Source organism: Haliotis rufescens, unplaced genomic scaffold (genome assembly GCF_023055435.1).
Source record: "Haliotis rufescens isolate VD_foot unplaced genomic scaffold, xgHalRufe1.0.p SCAF_10, whole genome shotgun sequence".
Lineage (NCBI taxonomy): Eukaryota > Metazoa > Mollusca > Gastropoda > Lepetellida > Haliotidae > Haliotis > Haliotis rufescens.
The window spans coordinates 8,517,149-8,534,791 of NW_025963780.1; the positions used below are offsets into that span (position 1 = coordinate 8,517,149).

General features: G+C 40.1%; 1 protein-coding gene across 1 annotated transcript in view; it reads right to left on the bottom strand.

Moving 5' to 3' along the window:
• Positions 1-1,519: 1,519 nt before the first annotated feature.
• Positions 1,520-17,643, bottom strand: part of LOC124118633 (beta-galactosidase-like) — a 57,947-nt gene continuing 41,823 nt past the window's right edge. The window contains exons 16-17 of the mRNA XM_046480826.2: positions 8,977-9,103; positions 1,520-3,369 (exon numbers count right to left, since the gene is read on the bottom strand). Of these exons, the coding sequence (XP_046336782.1) occupies positions 3,100-3,369; positions 8,977-9,103 (397 nt within the window). The 3' untranslated portion in view covers positions 1,520-3,099. The remainder of the gene's footprint in view (positions 3,370-8,976; positions 9,104-17,643) is intronic.

Genomic DNA, 17,643 nt, shown 5'->3' on the forward strand with positions numbered 1-17,643 from the left:
GGTCTGGTTGTTGATGAAATATAGTGATAGCCAAATAGACCGATTTTTTATTCATGCACAGATTGTCTTTAAATGTAATATCCAGTTATGTATGACAGTTTAATATCCTCATACCAACTTTGACTGGAGTAGGTCCGACAGTTTTTCAGATATTGTAGTAAATGTCTGTACCTTAAATTACCTTCCAGACTATAGTACAATACGGGTTTGAATTTTTATGTTTATTTTGACCCTACAATTTGGAAACACAAATCTGTAATGCAAGTGAGTATGGTAATAAATACCCCAACCTACACCAGACATGTTCTTGTGACTAGCCCTGGTGGACAAGCACTGCTCATCACCACAGTGCTACAACAGCAGGCACAATACCATCACCTACGATGCTAACATAAGGTCCCTGACTTGCACAACTTGAGGTGGGAGATATGTTAAGTCAATTAATATACACATATATAACAATATCAAACTCATCAGAAAATGCAAACAGTTTTCCATATGATTCAAATAGACACATAATGTTATGCTGATGTTCCTACATTGCACATGATCCAGAGACATATCACAGTGACAGTATAGTATCAATATCATGAGTTTTGAAAGACAAACATATATTGTAAGTCATACCTCCAGAACATTGTTACTTGATAATAATAATAAAAAAAAAAATTGTCTCTGGTTCAGTGAAGAGAATTGCAAAACTAATATGAAGAAAATATCACACATCTAAAGGTAAAAAACACCCTGATAAAAAAAAAATCCCCCCTTAAAATACAGGTAAGTGGAATGTTATTGCATATCATAAACAATGTAAGTGTAATGATGACAAACTGTATTTCATTGTAAGGGTAATACTGTCTCTTTCACAGGCCCCTGTCATCATGTTAGAGGGACAGTACATCAACAGTTCTGTAGAATTGTTTGTAAACAATAGCCATGAACCCCAATGCCGACTCAGCTCATCCTCTATACTGTACATCATAAAATTAATGCATCTCCAAAAGAATGCGCCCGCTGGACCCTAGCCAAAAATGCCACTCAATATGAATTTGACACCTCCCTTCTCTCTGACTGACAGACTGATATAGGAGATTTAACGTGCGCTTTCCGACTGTAGCGTATTTCGCACACGGGCCTGGCCGGGCCATTTAGTGTATTCCGAGAAGGGTGAAAGTGGTGTGTGCAACCCAAGAGGGGGCTTTTAGGGGTTGCTTATATTGAATTTTTGGAATTTTTAAATTTGGAATAAATGCCGAGGTGGGTGGAGGAGGGAACTAAGGGAGCCGGGTGAGGTGGGTGTTTGTATGTTTATTGGATTTTGGATTGGTAGATTAATGAGTTTTTAGATGCGCTTAATTAGCTCTGTTTTGATTAGGAATACGCCTAGGGCCTTGAAGTTTTCTAGTTTATTTTGAGGGTTTAGTATTTCATCTAGAGTAGGAGCCTTATTTAGATTGAGGGTGGTTTGTAGTGTGGTTCTGTGTGTTTGGTAGTGGGTGCAATGGATGAGTGCGTGTTTTGTGGTTTCGGGTTGTTTGCAGTGGGGGCAGTTGCCTGTGGTGTGTCTTTTAAGTTTTTTTAGGTGGTTATTTAGGTTCGTGTGTCCTGTTTGGAGTTTTGTAATTAATCTGTCAATTTTTTTAGAGGCTCGTAATGGCCTTTGACGCAGTCTCAAAGAACAAAGACACCATGTTGCGTGGGTGGCGTCTGTCTGGACTTGCAGGTGTGATCAGTGATGACATAAGTAAGAAGAACTGTTGTCTTGACCCAGGCAGTGACAATTCACAGGATGTAATTAGTGTTTGAATGACCTTGTTTATATACTTGTTACAAGTGCTGCTCAATAAACAGTGATGGGGAATACATAGTTGTTTGTTTGTTATTGTTGATATAAATGCAATGTTTAATAATGTGAGCAAAGACCACTCGCATTTTTTGCATTTAATTCATGATCACATTCATTTTAAGATTTACGTTATCTCCTACACTAACCCTGGAATCTCTCCCCTGATTCTCACATCTCATATACCCGCCCTTGATCTCCATTTGCCATTTGATTTTCTACGCTACCAGGTCAAACGTACCAATCAGAATGAGAGTTACACACAAGTCTCAATGTTGGGTTGGCCAGTCATGTTGATAATGACGAATTTGGGAGAAATTCAATATTGAAAAACTGACTGGCATGCAAAAGAAAGCCCTCAAGAATTGTTTTGATTGATAGGATGTCCTCATGTCAGTTCAAACAGGTGGTAACTTTGATTTCTGGGTAATCCCTTACTCTTTCCAATTCCCTTAAGTCAACGTTTGATTGGTTGGCAAAATGTTAATGAAAATCAAGGGTGGGTAATTTTCGATTGAAAGACCCATGGGTCAGTGTAGTTTTACCCATATGTGAGCCCAAGACATTTCTGCCCCAGTGAATACACTGCGTTGTTAGGTTAATCACGTGACTGATCTTTCCTCTTGTTTGTAAACAACCACACTTATTCTGAAATAAGAACTGACAGGCCTAATGCAAGCCTTTTGGTGCGCTGTAAATATTGTCTTTCATAATTATATAGATATCCTATTACAACTGTGATAGTTGTTATCACATTTAAGGATATTCTCTCATTGAAAGTTAAACATTTCATGACAAGTTTATCCAAATGTGAAGACTCGTCCAAATTGAAACAGATGAAAAACACATGAATGGACTGTCTAAGTGTGATGGTTTGACAGAGGTACAAGGATTGCCGCAAGGAACTCTGGTTGGGACGGTGATTGGCTGAGTATGATTGAGGCATTTACATCGTAGTTTAGTCTTTGATAAACATTGGCTTGTAATCTAATGAAACGGGCAATCAGTATTTGGCAACACATCCACAAGAAAATACACACAGGCTTTCTCTTCAATTTCCCTCTTAAAACAAGATGACTGAAGTCAGTGTCCTCTGCATAGCGCTTGCATTTTTAGGCTTTGCTCTTGTTGTTTTGGTTTGAGAATTGAATCATTTCGTAAACTAATGTGAAGTCACACATGACAACTATTTCATGTATGATTAATATACACCCAGAACCATTGACATACTGTCCCTTAACAAACAAAATGTTGAATCAGTGGAATTTGTGCCAATCAAAATTTTCCCCAACTACACGTAATGACAAAGTCGATCCTTTTGGTGTCTCGTTGATAAACGGCGTGTCTACAAACTGGATGGTGCAGCTGCTCCTTGACTGACATTCTGTACTTTCTAGTTCCAGCATCACAAGGGTGTTTGTTCCAGGGGGCGCAACCAGTTCAGGTTTTGGGACGTACAGTGTAACCTGCGGCCCGGCAACTGGCCAGTAGCGTCCCAAATTGAAGCCATTTACCAAGGCTTGACCCTGTGAAGAAACAGCCAAAATGATTTGTGTACAGAATAAATGGGATCTCTATGACTGAGTCTTGTACAATTATGTTAGCTCCGATAAAAAAGGTCCTAATTATAACACTAAAATGTAAAAGAAATGATGTTAAGACACAGACAGAGACACATGCAATTATTCAAACCGAATATGATGTCATCATAAGTTGAAACATACTTAAGTTCAGATTCTTCTGTCTGTCAGTTTCAGGGGAGAAGTTTACAGAGCCAATATGACTTTGAGAGAGGTTAAGAGCATGGTAAAACAAGGTCAAAAGTAAAAATATCACCCAAAATGGAACACATGTTGCGGCCCACTACTAACTACACAAGTACCAAATCGCATTCCTATTTTGAACAGTAATAGCTGCCTAAAGGACATAAGAAGTTTCAGCTTTCATTATAGTCAAAGTGCAGAGGTCAAATTAAGTTTAAAATTTATATCATCTCAATGAACAGAATATATATATTGAGCTTCACTGCTAACTATACCAAACTATGTACCAAATTCTACCCTGCCGAGTAGTGGCCATTAATAGGTGTTTCGATAGGATTGCAGTGGCAGCTTAAACAAACTGAGGTGTCCTTATTAGTGGAAACAAGCACATCTTTGCATCACTGGGCCAGTGGTTTCTGAGGAGAAAATGCTCACAAAGGATGACAGAAAAAACCCAGACTGTGGCACAAGCTGACTTGACTTTCAGTCAGTCGAGATAATAAAGAGTTGACCTCATCCTTGTACAATCCACTCCTGTTGACATAGCTGTTGGACTACCTCAGGAATACATTTCTATGTTCAACACCAACTGAATTACTACTATGTTTGTAAAAGCAATCAGCTGGTTTAAAATTGATAAATAAGAAGAATAGAAGAGATCAGAGATGCTTGTGGTTTAATGAGATTTTGTTTATGAATGAAAATAATATTGACCATATTAACATTTAGCAGTAAGTCACTAAATGTGCTCACTTTCGCTATCACTTTCAGCATTCTTTTATCAAACACTGCTCAATTTCTATTGCTATGTTTTGCTATCACTCGAGCATTATATTTATTAATGTGACAAAAATTGGCAATCTATTCCTTTTCGGTCTGCCATTTCAAATTCTTTCTATTACACTTTACGGCACAGACTCGCGCACATAATCCCAGACAATGCCTCTTAAGCACAGGGCAGCAATAAACCACAAGCTCATTGGCGGTAGGGCCAAGGCGGCCAGGCTCAGGGTGAGGGAGACAGGCGGGAGTGGTGCCATCCCCCGACTGCGGTTCCTCACCTGACACCAGCACAGTTTGAAGGTCACCCCACACCTGTCACGACAAAGGCACTGGGACATCACTTGCAGTTGCAGGGACACCCAGCATTTGTCATCCCCATAGCAGTGGCAGACTGCAGCCAAGGTACATACCCATTCAACCAAAATGCCCACCATGTCCATATAATGCTTGCAATGCTTATTTCACAGGTTAACCAAACACTATCGCCACACTATCGCCACACCATCTCAACACAACTCAATCCAGCTTATCAAAGTTTTAATCAGCAAATTATAAATATTACTAATAAGTCAAGGGCACCAAAACCTAGTCACAATGCTACAGGCTCACCAAACCAACCCAGATTATCAAAATTCTAGTCAGCTAGCCATTAATCATCAGTTAAATGTCAATACTGAAAGCATTGGTTTTCATGTCAAACAAGCAATAAGGGGAAAAATACACCGTGATGACCTTATGGACATAAAAACTCTTTTTTTTACGGCTGGATAGCCAGCCATCACAGAAAGGATTCAACTTTACCATGGAACTGGATGCATCAGGCCAGGTAACCTTCAAACCCAGACAGCATCCAACCAAGCCTCTCAATATTGGGTCTTACCTACATCAGCATTGACATAGAGCGAAACACAAATGTCAACAAAATGCAGGAGCTGCTCACCTATGTTGAAACAATCTGCGCTGTTACTGTCCGCTTTGGTAGCAACAGCTGGCCACAATATGACATACAGTTTCACCAAAAAATGGAGACTGTTCCTGGTCATGGGGTACAATCAATGGGCCAGTGCAGTACACTAGTTTCAATCAAGCAGTCTTCATGATACAAAAGCTTGGTAAGGGTGTGGCATTTATTCATTTTCGATATCAAATCACCTCACCTCTTAGATGTTCCAAAGGCGCATGTAAGCCTCATCATAAAATATGCACATCAGCAGGCATGCAGGACAACCTCAACTTCTGGATGCAATTCCTTATCAATCCCAACGGCACAACGTTATTCCAGGAACAGGAGTTGGTCAGCATCCCACACCTTCAACTCTATATGAGCGCAGTGGACTGCCAGGGTTTTGAAGCATACTTTCAGGGACACTGAACTAGTGCCAGCTGTCAAGAACAATGGATACAGCTGGGGTGGGTCAAAGACATTACATTATTGGAGCTACATTATTGCAGCCTAGCCAACAAAAGTGTACTACTATTCTGTGACAACCATAAACACACCGCCAAGGGTCAAATGTTTACAAAACAACATCCATTTCAAAGCTCATTATATCTCCACCTGGGCAACCATAAATATAGATGCTCTTTTGAGATTTCAGTGGTCCTGGTTTGGAGCAGCAGCACCTCCAGCGGATGATCAGGCAACCGCAGAAGTAGGCAAATTAGTGGCCAGTTCAGTGGTCCCTAATAGATCGAGGACCTATGATTCAGCAATTAAATTACAACAGCAATTCCAGGTGGCATAATCCTGTCTGATGTCTGGCCAGTACCTTTACATCACACTCCATTTCATAACACACCTCTCTTTGTCAGGTACGAGTACAGCACACTCCTATGTCTCAGCCTTGGCATCAGTGCAACAGCTAAATTCTATGTAGAGCATGTTTAACCATTTTCATTTTCTAGTGCAGAAGGCCATTGCCGGGATGTCCAGGCTCTCTCAGCGTACTGACGCAAGACAACCTATCACAGTGGAATTATTACTGCCCATCACATGGTTCCTCCCCACGGTATGTAACAATTCATGTGAAGTTTTACTTTCTGTTCAGCATACCTGTGAACGTTCTTTTGCAGGGTAAGCAGAGTAGTGGTGGAGTGTGCAAAAGACACAATGCAGAGGGCATTTTTGTTTTCTGTCCTTTGCCAATGATTTATTTTACATTGATGAAATCTTAAGAACATTGAAGACAGATCAGCAAGGCCGCAGCATTCCAATCTCTATCCAGGCCACTCCTCAGTCCATACTATGCCCAGTCAAATCTTTCTTAACAGTAGCAGCAAGTGGATATTTATTCATGCACACAACACTCTTCCTCTTTAACAAAATTTCAGTTTCAGACAGTGCTGAAAAAGACCTTAACTGCAACAAAAGACAATATGAATGCCAATCTTTATTCTTCACATTCCTTCCATATTTGAGTGGCGACAATGGCTGCTGTACAGGGTATGCTGCCACAGTAGATCCAGCAGTTGGGACACTGGACAACAGCTGCATTCAAAAGTTACATACTTACATCACACTGCTTTGAGGGTTACAGGGCCAGCCTGGATCGTAGGGTCCAGTTATGCAGCCAGGCTGAGCCATTACGACATGTGTCAGGTCCCTTCCAAAGACTTATCTGATTCTAGCTACCAGGATTTGCTCTATATTTGTCTTGTACAGCTGCAGTCCAAATCTTCCTGCATGTAGAGGAAATGGAGCTCACAAGGGGTCCAAAGACAGTACCGGGTATGACCGCCCCTCAACGACTTCTCATGGACAATATCAGTCTCTGGATAACAGCTTTTGGTATCCTACAAAAACTTCAGCGATTTGAGGTCGATGTGCAATGCGATGTCCCATGTAATCAAACGGGTGAATAAAACCGTGCTTGGAAGGAGTTGGCATCCAGGAGATCCACCTCATTCTTAGCGATCAGAATGTCGATATTGGCTTGAATAGCTGGAACATCGAGAGAATGATAGCGAGAACAGCTCAAAACTGCAGGCGGAACCCATGGCAATTCCTCCAGTAAGTTTGAAGTCTCCCTCCTACTGGGGACGGCTGAACAGGGACAACTGGCGGAAGGAGTTGCCTCTCCAAACATGGTCTCTTCCCAACATAGGACTTTTACTGCTGAGAGAGCTGTGAAGAGAGGAGACGTTAAGTAGACGAAACTGTTGATTATTAGCGTCCCATTACTCCTTGGCAATAGTAGGGATCTGGCTGTTGAAGTGAGTCACACCCGACCAAGGTGGACGCATCAATTGCATCTTGAAAGATGGATCCCAGGAAGACAGTTCGAGCAAGGCTGAGCGTCTAGTGACGGTAAGTGGACAAGTGCACAAGTTGCTGTTGCCAGGCCAAGGCAGGGGTGAGAGTTGCCCAGGTGAGGCAACGGTCGGCGAGGAACAGTACGTGGCGAGGGTGTGGCTTGGCTACTGGACGGCGACCGTTGGAGACGGTCCAGTGAAACATGGTGAAGGATCAGCAAAATGTGGCGACTATCAGACGAAACCTGAGAGCGATCCGGTGACAACTGGATACACTGTCCTGGGGAAAGCTGATGACAGTGCTTGTCAAAAGCATCGGGCGCGTCATCAGGAGTATGAGAATGGCGAGGGGAACCAGAACAGCATAATGAAGTATGAGTTGAGGCATGGGAATGACGACCCGGTGACTGGCAAGATCAGACAACATCTGGATGATGCTGAAGAAGTAGGGGCAAAGCTGATGTGGGTCTTTCCCCGACTTGGGTCTTTTACATAAAGCACAACACATAGAATACATTCTAGAAAAAATGTAAACAGCGCCTAAAAGTAACGAACAGAATTACATATGACCCAAAACACGTTACTGAACAAAGAGGTGAACCAAGCGCTCAAACACAACCAGAGAGTGACGAGCGACTGGTAGCAAACCAAACACATAATACACCTAATTATTATGTGTTATGTCAATAGAAAGCCATAATCAACAAAATAATTGAAACATTTACCAAAAGTTTAAGAACACTATAGCAAAAATGACATTAGTGCGTAACCTCATAAACACGAGAAGCACAAAAGTTAAAATGGCGACCAAGGCACGAAAGTTAGGCTGCAATGAACAAAAACGAAGTATCAAGGTATAAACCACAAACAAGCAGATATATCAAGCAGGGAAAGGATATATGTAGGTAGCACCACCTGAAGACAAAATTTGATGACAAAACAAGGAAAGTAAAAACGTCTGTCCTCAGGCAAACGGAGAAGTATATGAGGGAGAAGGGACCAAGGGGGATAACTCTTGGATACACGAGCACTGGCTGTAGTTTGTTTCAACTGTCTCTTCACTCCAGTTCTGTCTGTTTGTATATGGTTGGGAAGCTCAAGCACATCCTACAAGATAGTCGGTCATAACATCTTCTGTCATACTTCACTACTGGTGGTTATGTGTTCCTTATTCGTTCATTATTATCCTACAACTATTACTATAAGCTAACATCTCCTACAATTATGGAAATGTAAAGTTATTTCCACGTATCTGAGTCTTTGTGTTACAATTTTTTCTGCATTAAAATGTTTCTGAGCAGCATGTTAGTGGCAGACATTCAAGGACTAACTTACCTTATGCCAGGGCCTCATGTCCAGGAAGGAGTCCTGTGGCATGCCTGCCATGTTTGGCACTGGTATTTTACCCATGTAGATGGAGGGAGTCTCTAGATCACCTGATGCTGATTTCTTGGGACCAGCCCTGAAATTGAACAATAAAGGCTGTTACCATTGATACAATAGATAGTCGTACTAAGTGCTGGTTTTACAAAGATACCCTAGTGTCCACAAGTAGTATAGGTAATGATGGTTCTGGCTCACTTCCACTGGAGCAGGATTTATATACCTATACCATCACTACAGATGGAATTTTTTATGTCAAAATGATTATGCGATTCAACGATAGTCATGAGATTAAGTTAAATTGGCTCTAGCTCACCACCACCTGGAGCCAATGATATAAATTTTTATAGGTAATGATGGTTCTGTCTCACTTCCACTGGAGCAGGATTTATATTAAACGAAATATCAATATTAATTAATAATGAATAAAATTTACTATAGCCCACGAGGATATTGGAAAGGTGTAGGAGCAATAAAAAAATTAGCCACCGCGGCTAAGGTATCTAAAGATGTGGCCAAGGATTGGTTAAAGAAACAAGCGATGTGGCAGATATATTTACCGGCACCGCGTTATATACCGAGAAAGAAGTTTGATATTTTTACAACGAATGAAGTTCATCAGGCTGACCTCTTGTTTCTTCCCCACGATAAGGTAAAACGCAAAACGTATAAATACGCTTTAACAATAGTTGATGTGGCTAGTCGATACAAAGAGGCAGAGCCATTAACATCGAAAGAATCAACAGAGGTAGCTAATGCACTGAGTCGCATATATAAACGCGGACCGCTAAAATGGCCTAAGCTATTTCAAGAAGATCCAGGTCGCGAGTTTATGGGATCGGTAACTAAACTGTTAACAAAGAACGATGTCGAAATCTTCCGTGGTGAAAGAGAGGCCCACCGCAGTCAAGCTATCGTCGAAAGATTTAACAGGACATTAGCGGAACGTTTGTTTGGCTATCAGTATGGGATCGAAATGAAATCCGAGCGATTGAGATCAACCGAATGGGTGACACGATTATCAGCCGTTGTATCAGCGCTGAATAATGAAGTAACGAGATTAATAGGGAAGAAACCATCCGATGCTATTAAAATGAAATCCGTGACTTCCGAATCTTCAGCACCGAGGAGAGGCAAAGAACAAAATCTTCCGGATAGAGTAAGGGTAAGATATTTATACCAGGCCGGTGAACTCGAAGGAGGCCTACGTCGCGCAACCGATCCCATATGGTCCCTTAAGACGTATAACATTAGTCGATTGGTTACGAAAGAAGGAGAGCCTATTCTTTATTATCTTCAAGATGGACCGGGTAGGGCATTTGTACGAGAAGAGTTGTTCATAGTTCCCGACGGTACGGTATTACCACCATAACCATAAGCATAGGTATTTACACCATCATTATCAATCCATCTCTTTGTATCTAAGGGGGATAATGATGTCTTGTTCATTCTTAATCCATATATCCTATGATTGTAACTATTTAAAGAGTTCATCTCGTGTTTGAACGTTCTACCGTTGAATAATGATTCTTTATACTGTTCGTGTTTGATATGCTTTTTTACAACATACTTCTTAACGCCCTTAGCTTTTCTTATCTCTCCATTATCGGACTTCTTTATAGAATACATCTTAGGTCTTAATCCTACATACTCCACTATAGGGGTCCCAGCACATTCATCCTTCATCTTACCTAACACCTTTTTATTTACAACGCTGTGCAGTGGATTATCTTTTGGGTAATCGCTCGTGTCGTACATATCTAATTTTTCTGCCATATCTTTATACACATCCTCGGTTTGTATTTCCATCAACAAAGAATCTGTGTCGGTATATAACACCTCGCATCTATCGCCGTATTGCTTCTTAAGTTCGTTGTAATAAAAGTCATACCTTAAGTGTTTTGACAAGTCGAGAATACTCATACCGACGTACACCGGTCTGTTGAATTTTATATTACTCTTCTACATATGCAACGCGGCTAAGTCGTTATCAAATATCTTGCTTCTGTTAAAAGCCGGACTGGCTATAAGTTTCCTGAATCTTTCTTCCTCATTAGATCTGACTAATTTAACATCAACACGCTTCCTTAGATTCTCCATAGTTTTACCAAATACTGAGTTATTCATGAGCTTATACAGATTCTTTTCGAAATCGCTGGTAGCTATCTTTCTTAAATCTGTGTTCAACCTTATATAGGGCTCCATCCAAGGGCTTTGATCGAACTTTAGAACTCTGTGTATTTTCTTAAGTTTCATACCTAACGATAGATACAACTGGAGATTTCTGTAGTGAACTATATATTTTGTTTTATCCATCAAATTTGGTACGAGTTTTTCTACGTTAGCTAACCTACTATTACCCATCAAGGAGCGTTGATATTCCGACATCCAATCTTTATTAACCATTAATCTTTCGGGAGCTAGCGGATAACTGTTATGGTCTTTATGTAACGAACTTGGATATTCCAAGTCAACTTCTAGTATGTACCCTTTATTCACTTCCATATCATTATTATGAATATTATGGATATCATTCAGTACATCGGTTTTTAAGTACAGATCATGATAATCGCCTAAATTCTTACAACCTAATTTATCCCACACCGTCAGAGCGTGTTCATAATCGGAATCTGTTATTCTAGATTCTGTTAAGTTACTATAGAATGATTCGAGGGGTGGTAATTCAGTTTCTTCAAATCTAGACCAATCATCCATATATTCGTAAGGATATACACCTTTTCTCAGCAACAAATGACGAGTTATCTTATCGGTATATTTATTTGTTATCGCGAAGTCATCGGGATTGTTCGCATTAGCTAAATTGTCCAGGGAAGATAACAGAAACTGTACGGAGTCTATGAATCTAAGCCCATTACTTTGCTTTGTTCTAGATTTCCCATCCTTGTCCCTATAATGTATAGGTTTAGTCAACGAGAACGATATGTATTTTTCCATATTATTAGGAATGCACGTTAAACCGCCGTCGGTCTTTGAGATAGCTTGCATAATGAGATGTGAATCGTATCCCCTAAGGTTATGAAACACAACGGGGATGGGTATTGTTTGAGAGTTCATTTTTAGTTTCAAGTTACACTCGTTATGAGCGGCTCCCCGATAATTACCCGTGACGTGACAATGATCTCTTACAGAATCCCCATCCAGGGGTTTATTACAAACGTGACAACTCGTTGACTTCTTATAGGCACTCCAATTATCCCTCGTCATACGCATGGGTTTCTTACACGATAATTTTTCCCTGATTATTCTCTCTTCATTTTGTAGATATTCTAGGAACTTTCCCGCTGCATCGGGTCCTCTGTAAATCACGGAAGTGTTTGTTTTCCCATCATACCTTACAACTATATATCCAAACCCACAAGGAATATGTTCTTGAGTTTTGTACGTAAAACTATTATCAGTATTGCTATGGTTGGTATTTTCTATGGGTTTGATAAGCGCTTCGAAGAACAATAATGTTCAAATTTTAATATATTTTTTCCCTCTTTAGGCATATCGATCCTGATAGCATTCTGTCCAACACCTCTACAGTCTTCTTTATGCGCTTATTTTATACTATGTAAATGATCTAATTCCTCGTTAATTTTACTCGATATGATGGGCTTAATATCGTTAACATCCATGTTGGAATTAATATCCATCTTCCAACCTCTTAGATATTTACCAACGCCGGCGGATGTGGGTACAAATATTAATTCTTGTTGTTTATTATCATTATCAGTATCATTTTGTTGAATATCAACATTATTAGGTTGAATATCATTATCAATAGGTTGATTATTATCTAGTAAAGCGATCAATTCAGCTCTTCTCATTCGAGAATAACCTCTCAGCCCACCGTTTCTCGCTCGAGCTTTGAGTTCTCTAACAGTCTGGGGTCTGTTGTATTCCAAACTGAGTAAATCCATCAATTCAGCTTTTCTCATACGAGAATATCCACGCAGTCCACTTTGCTTTGCCATAGCTTTTAATTCTCTGACAAAAACCATTGTGGTTGAATGGTATATGCAAAATGAGACAAATGTCTAATTGGTTGTTTTCATATATCTAAATACATATTCTCCCCAACCTATTCCTCTCATTGATGTAATCTCTCTTCCTAGCATAAATAATCTGGTTCCTGACCCTATCAGCACCGTGTTCCTTGCATAAACAATAACGACCTTTGACCCCTATCCCGCATACAGAACACGTATAGTTAATGTTTCCGCGCCTGATGTAATAATTGTGTATGCCGCAGTAAAAAAAATCAACACAGCGTCGGTTACAAAGAGTAGTCTTCCCCATGAGTGTAAACTTGCAGTTATTCATGGTATATACATCTATCATATCATTTGTCTAAATGCAAATCACATCTACACTGTGAGATATTTATTATGCTATTTATAGATCGCTCTAAACTAGGTCATGGTTTATGCATAGATAGCCACAGCTGTCACTCTGACTTATGCATGGTATAGCTGAAAATCAATAGAGAAGTCAATCCAATAATAATAAATGTGACCTCTTGGTTCTTTTGTTCCTCTGACGGTGTATAAAACTGACTCATTGTTGGTCTTGGTATTGGGTCTAGTTTTTTCCCATAAACGAGGAAGTATTCGTGCATGGCAGATTCGACATCCTTAAACGTTTGAATTGAATGTCCTTCCTTAATCAGTTGTTCATGAATAAAGTCTAATCTCTTCATTCTCTGCTGTGTATATTGTAACTGGGCTGCTTGGTATTGTTCTAAAGCTTCGTTATGTCGTTTACGCTCCTCTTCAACTTCTTTAGCGTTTGATTCCCTCATACTGGAAAATAAATAATTACTCCCCAAAAAAGCTAGAGCATTAACAATAGCTCCACCGACCATCATCACAATTGTTGCCATGGTATATGAATATAAAATATTCAAATCTTTATATGAATATAAATATTCAAATGTTTAATTACTTCATTATGTCTTCCGGGATAAGTCCTTGTTTGATGAGCATATCCTTCGTTGCCATAGCCAATCCAATATCCAGAACCATCATTGGTATGTCATATCCATTAAAATCTAGCTTGGGAGGTGTGGCTTTAGTAATCATTTTAGCTATACGGGCATAGCCAATGGCCAAGCCGGTGACCACCGCTGAATGATACGTCGCGTTTACCAACATTTTACCGTCTGTAGCTGGAGTAGTCATGCTTCTTATAGCATTATATGAGGACTAACCTCTAATTGAACTTGTTGTTGCGGCGGGGGTGACGTTTTCTCTTCTCCGGTCTTATAAAAGAACCATACAGCCGCTATACCAGCAACTCCTACTAGTGCCCATGTTTTAATCGGATTAATATTTGAATTATTTATTAATTTCGCTTTGCGCGCCAGCCCTCCCTTTCTTCCTGCGGCTATTTTTGGGGGGTTCTTAGTAACTCTAGCTTTCAGTATTTTCTCATTCACATGTGGTGCATTCACAGGTGGTTCCTCATTCACTTGTTGTGTGTTCACTTGTTGTTGCGTTTCCACAATCTGTGGTTCCTCGTTCACAATCTGTGGTGTCACCTGTTGTGATTGTGTCTCCATTATTAATTTGAACTTCCTTTTTTTATATTATTAAGTGGGCACGTATGTTTAAATTGACAATACCTAGCCGTTATTAAAGCTGTGGTGAACGGAGCTAAGAACATTCCGAATCTATGATAAAACTCACAGCTCACTGCGCTTATAGCGTGTTCGATGAATGGGTCTTTCTCGAGAGATTCGCATAAATACAGGCGATGTTCTGCCGGGATGGGGAGAAACGTACTAGCTACGACTGTGTATAGTTGTAATATAGAAGACCCTATCGTTTTAGTCATGGTAGCTCCCAGTCTAGACTCGTAACGAGCGTACAGTTTTTTAATCTCTTCGTCGGTCATGTTATCAATTTTTTCGATGGTATAATTTTCTCCCAAATATTGGGAACATTTTCCACGGGCTACCAAAGCCGCGAGTCTTTCTCTATGTTTATCTAAAGATTTATCTGTAACATTTTGATCTGCATCAGATTCTTTGAGCATTTGTTCGATGAGTTCGTCGCATTCCATAATGTAATACCTAAGGAGATATTTAAGTCTAACATAATATAATATGACATATCCAATACATCCCGTAATAATGAACTGTTGCGAAAGAATGAGGATTTCGAACCACATTTTATGTCATATTAACTGCTAATGTTCAATTTGCCACATTTTGCTACATTTTGCTACATTTTTGTTACATTTTTGCTACATTTGCTATAATTTAGCTAAGCAGTTGCTACAATTTCCTCCATTTTGCTAAGCAATTGCATAAGCAGCTGGTTGATCGGTTTTTAATACGAGTTTACAGTGCTTCGTTGCCGCTAACTGTTTTCTGACTTTATCTCGTTCCCCCTTGGTATAAATGACATCATTTTCGCGTAAACATTCCTCGAATGAATCTCGATCTTTGCAATGAAACAGGGCAACCCATTTGGTCTGCTCTCTGAGATCTTTCAGGACAGAGTTGTATTTTTGAGTAAGTACCCAAACGCTATGTTGAGTATGCCGACCAGAGAATGCTAAATACGAAAGCATATCTTTCTTTTTTGTTAGTTCTTTACTCGCGCTGCAGTCGTCTATTACGAAAAGGGTCAATTCTCCTTTGTATTTTTCGTGACATACTCGGAGGCAGTCTTGTAAACGATCGCCCGGATCGACTCTGTGTACCCCGTCGTCATTCATTACCCAATCTCTGGATAAGTATGTTTTATTAACGCTTATAGTCGGGCACAGAATAATGATATGATTGAAAACGTCCCGATAATGACTTTCTAAAATATCTAGAATAAAAGCTGTTTTTCCGCAGCCCGTTTGCCCGCATATGATAGCGCAGTGCGGATCTTTAGGTAAAAGATTATCAATAGATTGCTTGCACGAATCTCCCATTCTGTATATTAAGTTGCGCATCCATAATCACGTACAAATATATGTTTAATTTACCAGCCGCTTCCTGAAGCTTCGTTATCTGTATGGTGGCACCCTCGCTAGCATTTTCTATTCTCCTCCCACTGCCGTGTAATTGGTCATCGTCCGTTGTTCGCATGTCGAGCCATAGCGCGTACTTTGTGGTGAGGTATTCACCCATCGATACACTCCCGAGAGACAGATCTTTCACGACCGCGTTAACTTCCGGAGAAAGTTTTATAGAAGGAAGTTTTTTAATCTCATCCCACTGGTGATACGCTAGCATTCCTTGGCTATATAGTTGATTAGGAACGCCCTCGATAGTCAATTCTACTTTTGTAACCTTGGGATTGTAAAACTTCTCGGTATTTCTTTTAAACGCATCGGAGGGGTCCTCGAACAACATTAAAATACCCTTCAACGACCTCATGGGAACGTTTAGATTGATATTCCACATCGTATCTTTTTTGTCCCTCGTGATCTTTCGGTGTCGCAGCACGCGATCGTACAAAATGGCTAAACTTCCGGTATACTGGTTACGAATTTGTCTGGCTAATTCGGGATCCGTTATCATATCGTACTCCAGAGAGATATTGTCAATGGAATATCTAGCATCTTCATTAGCAGATCTGATTACTCTACCGTAGTCATTAAAAGTGAGTTCGTATTCTAACCTATCGCCTAGGGATGCTTGATAAAAGGGCATGTGGGAATCTAGTAATTCAAAGTCTAGGGGAACATAGAATCTGTTACCTAATGCGTCGGCAACGGCCTTATCTTTTTCGTTGGTATCAACACCATTTTCAGCACCTACGCGCAGTCTCAATGTGTTCTTATTACAAATACCTTGGTACTGTAAGTTTTCCCGCTCTTTATCCGTTCTCCAGAGATCCATGTAACAATAGTATACATCGCTATCGTCGATACTCAAAACCTCATTACCGCTAATTTTAATCGCGATTTTCTTAACGATAGCACGACCTATGTTCTGAACGGGCTCTCTGTTAACGTCTGTAGAAGTCAAACTAATCGTAAATGCTAGTCGGACAGTTCCCGGAACTAACACATCGTGTGCGCCGAGATTAGGAAAGCGAACCAGAAGCGTTTGATTCTGATCGATGGTACTAGGGTTATTAGTTATAGTTACAGACTGACGAATTGCTTTGACCCCTAATGGATCTCGAAATCTACGTTGTGGGTTTAACTTGCGTCCGTATTGCGAAGACATTGTTTATATTGAAATTATGTACCCTATGTTTAATATAAAAATGGCTAATTTTGAACATAATGACTTAGATCTAAGTACCTTTGATGATCCGAATCCAATCGAAGAGGGTACTGATGAAACCAGGTTTAGTAGTATTAACGATGAACTTTTACAATCGTCCGTCAATGATTATTACGATGCATTAAAAGATGATAAAAATTATGTTATCCCAATAGGTCGTGAATATTCAAAGTTTATGCTAGATAGTAAAGGAATATTGCGACTGCGTGACTCTCCGCATATTGATCTTATGCATTATAGTACTCGTAAGCCCCTAGCCTTGTCTACTATAGCTGGTAAACATAGCCGCGAGTTTGTTTGTGATAAATTAGGTTTTGTAGAATACGGACGAGCAAAACTTCCCGCGAAGACTACTAAGGTTCTTAGGACTGTGCGGGAAG